Source organism: Balaenoptera physalus, assembly GCF_965194825.1.
Source record: "Balaenoptera physalus genome assembly, chromosome: 4".
NCBI classification, from domain to species: domain Eukaryota; kingdom Metazoa; phylum Chordata; class Mammalia; order Artiodactyla; family Balaenopteridae; genus Balaenoptera; species Balaenoptera physalus.
This window is the reverse complement of record NC_138891.1, coordinates 14,089,821-14,098,327: the sequence shown is the minus strand read 5'-3', so window position 1 is coordinate 14,098,327 and position 8,507 is coordinate 14,089,821. Positions and strand designations below refer to the sequence as shown.

Below are 8,507 nucleotides of genomic sequence, written 5' to 3'. Positions count from 1 at the left end.
TCTCGAGTTGTAGCTGTACTAGATTGGGAGCTTTCAACCATTGGTCATCCTCTGTCAGACTTGGCTCATCTCTCTGTGTTCTACTTTTGGCCAAGGACCATTCCATTGTTAAGTCAAAGTCCTCATTTGCAAGAAAACATAGGTATGAAAACATAATGTTGCCTAAATTGCTATTAATATAAAATTATATTTATTTTTCTTCATAATTAAAAAAAGGATTATATTGCAATCTTAGATAAATAGCTTTTGTTTCTTGAAATGTTTTTAAATCATTTTATTCTATCGATTTTTTTGAATATATCATTCCACTTCTAGTAATTTGTTACAAAATATAATCATTTGTATATAATGTTCTTTTGGAAATCAATATTTAGAGCATGTTTTGTTTTATGGGTTATAATTATATGGATCATAATGTTTTAATTATAATATATTTTATTATTATACATAATTAATAATATAAATAATAATATAATATATTATTTATATTATAGAATATAATTTATACTATAATATAAGTAATAATATATTATTATAAGATATTATATCATATTATAATTAATATTTTAATTATAATATATAGATTATAATGTTTTGTTATATGGATTAATGTTTTGTTATATGGATTAATTTTATATTCAGTTTTATATTTATATGCAATATGACATTTTAAAATATTCACCATGACATTCTTATTAAAGTTTATAGTATGTACTGTTTTTATAGGGATACCATCAATGGAAGAACTGATTTCAATATATTGCCGCTGCAGAGGAATTAATTCTAATCTTCCTAACTGGAATTTCTTTCTTGCCCTTTCATATTTTAAAATTGCTGGAATAGCACAGGTAATTAATTTTTTAACATGTGTTTCACCATTACTTATTGATGTACTGTTGACAATATTTTTGGTCTTTGGGGCTTTTATATTCCTTTTTTTGTTTTTTTTTTTTCTTTTTGGCCACATCATGTCTCTGCTTGTGGGATCTTAGTTCCCCTACCAAGGATTGAACCCGGGCCCCCGACACTGAAAACACAGAGTCCTAACCACTGGACCACCAGGGTATTCCCTTATATTCTTATCTTTAGATCAATTTAGTTTCCATAATAACAAATACCAGACATGGATAAAACATAAATCCAGTTTACAGAAGAGGAATTTGGCAAGGGAAAAAGTTGAGTAGCAAAATGTGGTATCACTTTTTGGTATAATAAACCAAAAAGATGGAAGAAGGGAGAGAGAAAGACATAATGACAAAAAGAGAAAAAGCATTTGAGAATTAGTTATTTCCTGAATATCCAATATAAGAAAGAGTTAAACTCCTTATATGATATCTGATTCAGATTATAAAACCCTATTAATCAGGGCTGATGAGGAGGAAGGAATTATCATTGTATTTCCCAAAGCCAGCACAGTACCTAACATACAGAAGCCTCTTAATTATGTTTTTGAGTGAGCAGATAAGCTAAATTGTCCATTTTCCATTTTCTAATAATGTGATAGTTATGTGATAAATTTTGAGAGAAAACTGAACATAAATTCAGTTTTTTAAATTTACAGTTTAGACAAATGCATTCTTCATTATACTAACTCAGCTCCCTTATACTTTGAGTCTTAGTTTATTTAAGAAATTGAGATGCTTCATCTCTGGCAAGGGGTTAGGGCTTGTAGGAAGAACAAGTAAATAAGAGATTTTAGAAACAAAAAAGAATGGGAAAAGAAGGATTAACGAAAATTATGGTTATTTTTCCCTGTCCTCAGAGTTCATGCTGTCCTCCAATAACTGAAATGTCTAGGAAATAGTTGTCTTACATCTCATCCTGTAGTTTAGAATCATATTAATCATGTTGATTGGATGCATTTCTCAAAATAGGTTTATGGTATGTTTCTATATCTGTCAATTTCAAAAGTGAGATAACAGATAGGCTTTGAATTTAAAATGTATTTTCATTTCAAATAAAAGCTTGACATGGTTTATGATTGAAATTAATATGTATGTCATAAACTATGTAGTTAGTAGCCTTAGAGATGATCATAAACATTCCATTCTAACTAGAAATGTGAAATTGGAAATGACGGAAAGACTGCTACAGTGTTTTATTGTACAAAGAATTATATAAAGAAATAAACTAATGAAATTCAGTTGATTGTGTTTGGGACAGGGAACAGGAGAGTATATTATGTTGGAAACAAAGAACATGGAGAATTAAGAAAGAAAAACAGATGAGCATTCAACTAACACTGTTCAAAAGAGAATAGTTTCACCTAAATTAGGGGTCCAAAAAATGAGATAAAATATTCTTAGAAGTCTCTCATTGCCTTCTCTTTGGTTTTATAGTTTTTAATTTTATTTTGGTTTCTTTAGATTTTTTTTTTTCTCCACTGTGAAGGGAGAGCAATGATCTTTAGAGGTGGTATAACTTGCCAATTTGGTATCTTTAGTAATTGCTAAACTCATTTTAAAGTTTGGTTTGTTTTCCAGTTATAATTCTGTTATGATGAGAGTATGTTAACTAAATGATACAAGTATAATTCTTTAATTTGGAGTGGTATAATTATTCCTGCATGTAAATTAATAGAACTGATAGTCTGATTTATATCTTAGTACCTTGTAAGTTTAGTGATTCATGTAGCCGGGAAACTGTGGAAAGACTGGATAGTTGAAGAATAGTTTTCCATGAATTTTAATCACTTTGTATTAATTTACTTATAGGGAGTATATAGTAGATATCTTCTGGGAAATAATGCATCTGAAAGTAGCTTTCAGTTTGCCAGTATTGTGCAACCTCTGGCAGAAACTGGATTACAACTCTCAAAAAGGTAAGCAAAATATAGATTCTGTGGCTAACTCAAATTAGAGCCTTTATTAGGTATGTGAAGGTCATAAACTTTAAGGGGATAGGGATTGTTTTTATTGCTTACAACACCAGAATTGCTGCTGCCAACCATGGTAAATTTTTTTTAGTAAAGCTCTTTTATGCTTGAAAATAAATTGACCTTAGATTTAAAGAAAATACCCATTTAATGATTTAAAGGGTTTTTTTTTTTGCCAATTTGAATGTATAAACCTTTAAGATATTGATAAAATTCTCAAATGTTTCCTTCTAATGTTTAAGTTACTTACATATACCTGTTTAAAGTTATGTATTATATAAGATGATTTATTAAGTTTAGAAATGTTGCTCTCTTCCACCATGACATTGCATGAAACTGTATTCAGACATTTCATAAGAGTATTTGAAATTCATATCTCCATTAGTAGAGCACTTTTGAACATCTAATACACTTTTTCCAAACACACTCCCATCTAACAGGTGTGATGGAGGGGAGAAATAAATTAGGGGGTTGAGATTAACATATGCACACTACTATATATAAAATAGATAATGATAATCAACAAGGACCTACCATATAACACAGGGAACTCTACTCAATACTCTGTAATAACCTATATGGGAAAAGAATCTGAAAAAGAATAGCTATATGTATATGTATAACTGAATCACTTTGCTGTATACCTGAAACATTGTAAATGTTGTAAATCAACTGTCCTCCAATATAAAGCAAAATTTAAAACAAACAAACCAAAAAAACAGAGTGATATATAGCACTTACTGAATGCACAGATGATGCTGTCCCTGGAAATTCTGCCCAAGCCACAAGTATCCATGGCATATCATTAGGACAGTTGTGTTTTACAGTTCATCTCATACATGAATATTTGTTATCTCCACAACATAACAAATGATGATACTGCTCTTCATAATGATCTTTAAAGGTCTTGTTTATAATGATATCCAGCAGTTGTATTTGTGAGGCATATACTAAGAGTAATTATTAAATTTGTATTCAATTTCTTTGCCTTCTTGTTTAGAGATTCTGATATGTGGCTTCAGTAAAGATTTTAAACTCCCATTGATTGAGGTCATGCCAGGCTTATGTTTTCTCCAAAAAGTGCTTTAAGCACTAAAGTTTAATGTTCAAAATAAAGTGATTCTGCATTCCTTCCATAACATGAAAGACAAAAAACTCCAAAATATGGAAACTTCTTCTGAGAGATGTTTTTGGGAAACTGGGGGAAGACTTTACATTCTATTCAGAAATCTATAATAATGGTTTTGCACATCTTTGTAACTTTTTTTTTATAAAGAACTTTCAGTACTGCACTTCCACAGACTGATACTACCAGACAATTGTTTGTACAGACTAGGACAGGCCAGGAAGTTCTTACTAGGGTGAAGCAGTTCATGAAACAACACATCCTCCCAGCTGAAAAGGTAAGTATTCTATAAACAAACAGAATGTATTTGTGCTCCAAGACTATTGATGAATTACTTCTGTTATCTCTGCTTCTAGGAGTACCGTGGTATCATTTCTTTGCAGTCAATCCTTACCTAGATGCCCCTCCTCACCTTAGCACTGAACTGCTACAGAACCTGATCCTGAGAAATTCCAAGCTTCTAAAATATGCCAAGGGAATGCCACAGATAAATCTGTGGAGTTAAAATTAAGTCAGAGGGAATTAGCAGTTTACAAAGTTGAGATCTTCAAATATTTTAGAGTAAAATGCTACTTTGGGGGTCTTTTCTTAAGGCAGTGACTTTCAGCCTTTTTTTTTTCTTTAATGGGCCCCTCTGAAAATTGAGAACTGTAGGCTAAACAAGAGAGGCATACCCAGAAAATTTTGTATATCATATCAAGCTGTTCACAGATATTACCATCACTTCCCCCACAAGCTACTATTTTAAGGTGTTAAGTTTCAGTAAATTCACTGAGAGTAGGCAAGTTATGTGACACATTCATTCATTCAGTTAACAAATAATTATTAGGTACCTAGTAATGGGGTAGGCCATTGAAAGTAAAAAGAAGACCAAGAAGACAGGGCTTATGCTTCTACAGAGCTTATACTTTAGCATGAAAGAAAGACATTAAGTAAGAGATGATAAATGCTGTGAAGAAAAGATAAAAATTATTATAAAAATTTATATATATAAAATATACTATATATAAAATAGATAATCAACAAGGACCTACTGTATAGCACATGGTACTCTACTCAGTACTCTGTAATAACCAATATGGGAAAGGAATCTGAAAAAGAATATATATATGTATAACTGAATCACTTTGCTGTATACCTGAAGCTGCCACAACATTGTAAATCAACTATACTCCAGTATAAAATTAAAATATTTTTAAAAAATAAAATTCTGAACTCTTGGGTGTTAAAAAGAAAATGCAACACTTTGAGTTCAAGATGGCAGACTGAAATCAGCATTTACCTCCCCTCACACAAATAAAATCCTCTTGAATTAACAATAAAGAAATTTTTAAAAAATGGAATTGGTAAAGGCACAAAAACAGGAGAAGTACACATCACAGGACTAAAGGTTTTGAAAAGAGAATGGAAGAGGATTTGGGAAGCAGAGTGGATCATACCAAAGAATAAACCTTAACACATCTCAGAAGAATTTCGAAGTAAGAGAGGACTGTAACTCAGGTGGTAACGATTTTTTTTTTTTTAAACAATGGAGTCCCCTATGATTGCCTGTTGTGGAGAGCAAGAGTGAGAAGAGGAAGAGAAATCAAGATGTTTGATTAAGAATTAACCTGTAATAGGTGGGCTGCTTGAGTTGGTTTCTAACACTCCTGGGTAGCAATGGTGTTTGCCCCAGACAAAAAGCTGCCAGAGTACTCTAAAAAAGCATATGATGTGTTTCAAAGAAGCCAGGGTTTCGAATGACGGTTAGTGCTCCTCCATTTTTTTTTTTTTTTTTCCAATGGCGGGTTTGGTGTAGACCCCAGCTTTCCTATCAGCCTTCCTGATTTATTCAAAGGAGACTCAAATTGGGAGAGGAAACCAAGTAGCCGTGTTCTTTCATTCATAAATGTAAATGAGCGATCCAGGGAAGCATGTAGCACAGAAGAGGTGTTACAAATTGGGTTGTGATACATCTGCTGAACCTCATATCATGCAGCTACTAAAATATTTACAAAGAATTTGCAATAAAGGAAAATGTTTTATGATAAATTTTAAAAGCACTCTAGTTTTAAAGGAAAGATTATCAACATTTTGTGTGGCAAGGAAAGCCATAATCATTTTGTGTCTGCAGATCTTTCAAATCTGGAATATATCTACATTTAATAATGTGACCTTTTTCTTTCTTTAAAAACTTGTACTAACATCCGTAAAAACATTTTATCCTGTAGAATGATTCTGGACTGTACTAATCCCGGTTTATGAACATACACATTTGAAAAGTAATTAGCTTTTTCAAAATAGAAGGGGGGAAAGCCTATAAAATTCTATCCAATATGATTATAACTACATTTATAAAAACTAAAACAGTCATATCTAGAAAATAAGATTGTATCATATGATACACTAACACCTTGATAGTACATATCTTTAGCTAGTAAGACTCTTGATGACTTTTTCTTAATACTTTACATATTTTTCCAATTTTCTATAGTGGGAAAAAATAAGATCCGTTTATGCTATTCTAATGACCTTTTGAAACTCCTTGGATATCATAAAGTAAGAACATCAGAACCCATCATCCATTTAAATGTTAAAAGGCATTCTTCCTGGGGGGCGGAGGGGAAATTGGTTGAAGGTAGTCAAAAGGTGTAAACTTTCAGTTATAAGATAGCTAACTAGGGATGTAATATACAACATGATAAATATAATTAACATTGCTGTATGTTATATATGAAATATGAGTTCTCATCACAAGAAAAAAATTTTTTCTATTTCTTTAATTTTGTATCTATATGAGATGATGTGTGTTCACTAAACTTATTGTGATAATCATTTCATGATGTATGTAAGTCAAATTATTATGCCATATACCTTAAACATATACAGTGCTATATGTCAATTATATCTTAATAAAACTGGAAGAAAAAAAGAAATTAAAAAAAAGGGCAATTCTTGCTATTTAAAATGGAGTCCTAATAAAATAGCATGTAAAACAGGAACTAGCAACATGACATATTTGAGAACACACTTTTAACATAATGATAACGTTAGTCATATTTTCCTACTGAGTTTAATAATATACTAGGGAGGAACTGTTGCTTCTTTTTTTCTAACGGACTTAAGTTTAAAGTAAAAAACATATTATATTGCAAAATTATTTGTAGGCTCAGATTTAAGATTCTGAACCAACATAATACAAAGCAGTACCTCAATCAGTGAATGAGAAAGTTAGATGTTAAAGGTGATATTTGGGGAGAATTGATCAGGCACCAAGCATATTTTCTGCTTTCTTTTTTCATCAGTAAACTCTTTTTCATACTTAAAGAATTAAAGAAAGCTTCTTTGTAATGAGATACTTTATTTTAATTCTGACTTCTACCATACCACAAATAGATTTTGCAAATCTCCAAATCGATAGACTTTAGAACAGGAAGTATTAAATAATACAAATTTTTAAATAATTATATAAATGGCATAATTTAATTTCTCAGAACTGTAGTGTCATAGAGAGGTAGTCACAGATGGGGAATTTGTACATGTATTACATAACATATATCTTATCAAACACAATTGCATTGACTATTTCCATAGTAATGTGAGGGATGGAAATAATAAACAACACTAAACAGGAAATCTTCCAACTTAACTGACTTCCTGACAGAATGACAAGTGCTATTCATCCTGGTGCCTGTGAAAGAGCCATCCTTTGTCTTCTTGAAGTTTTAACTAAATATAACTGTATTCTAGACTAGCCATGCTTCAATAAAAGGAACATTTTAACACATTACTTATATGACTGTAAATTGGTGGAACAATTTTAGAAAATAATTTTGTAATTTGGAGTTTTGGCCAATGTTCATAGCCTTTAATTCAGTAATTCTACTAGCCTATGTGTAGAAAATAAGTACAGAGATGCTTTAATAGCAAAATATTGGAGAAGGCCCTTATAGTCCAATATTTTAGTTCATCTTGATTTAGTTGCACAAATTAGAGATTATTGTTATTGTTTTTTATGTGGCTAGTTTTTAAATATCCATTTACCCATGTATTTATCACCTTATTTACTATTCCTTCTTACAAGTCAGATGTTTCTTCTTGGATCAAGTTCCTTTAATGAGAATCTGCTAATAAACTTTTACCTTTTTTTTTTTCCTTTTATTTTCCTTTTTTTGCCTGAGAAAAGGGAAGTAATGATTCTCTCTGTATCACCATATCTTTTAACCACTCATATTTTCCTTCTATTGAATTTCTGTGCTTCATTCAAGAAAGGAATAATTTCTTCAGATCCTTCTTTCAATTTATTATTATTATTTTTTGGCTGCATCTAATCTACTTTTCAACCTTGCATAGAGCAGTGGGTCTCATTATTTGGATTGTGTCAGAATTGCCTAGAGAGCTAGTTAAGATTACAGAAGTAGGAATACAGAAGTAGACTCACTGAAGTAGGATAGGGCCTGTGTTCTTGTGTTTTACCAAGTGATTCTGATATCACCAAAGTTTGAGAACCACTGCCATTGAATTTTT

General features: G+C 31.1%; 1 protein-coding gene and 1 pseudogene across 4 annotated transcripts in view; both read left to right on the top strand.

Moving 5' to 3' along the window:
• Positions 1-8,507, top strand: part of LOC309659503 (ras-related protein Rap-1b pseudogene) — a 377,624-nt pseudogene that overhangs the window by 13,687 nt on the left and 355,430 nt on the right. The gene's annotated exons all lie outside the window — the stretch shown is intronic.
• ACAD11 (acyl-CoA dehydrogenase family member 11) overlaps positions 1-8,507 on the top strand; it is a 103,363-nt gene that overhangs the window by 41,137 nt on the left and 53,719 nt on the right. For all 3 annotated transcript variants that reach the window (XM_082459244.1, XM_082459243.1, XM_082459245.1), the window contains 4 exons: positions 1-142; positions 727-848; positions 2,715-2,821; positions 4,152-4,278. In XM_082459244.1, coding sequence (XP_082315370.1) covers positions 1-142; positions 727-848; positions 2,715-2,821; positions 4,152-4,278 — 498 coding nt within the window. The remainder of the gene's footprint in view (positions 143-726; positions 849-2,714; positions 2,822-4,151; positions 4,279-8,507) is intronic.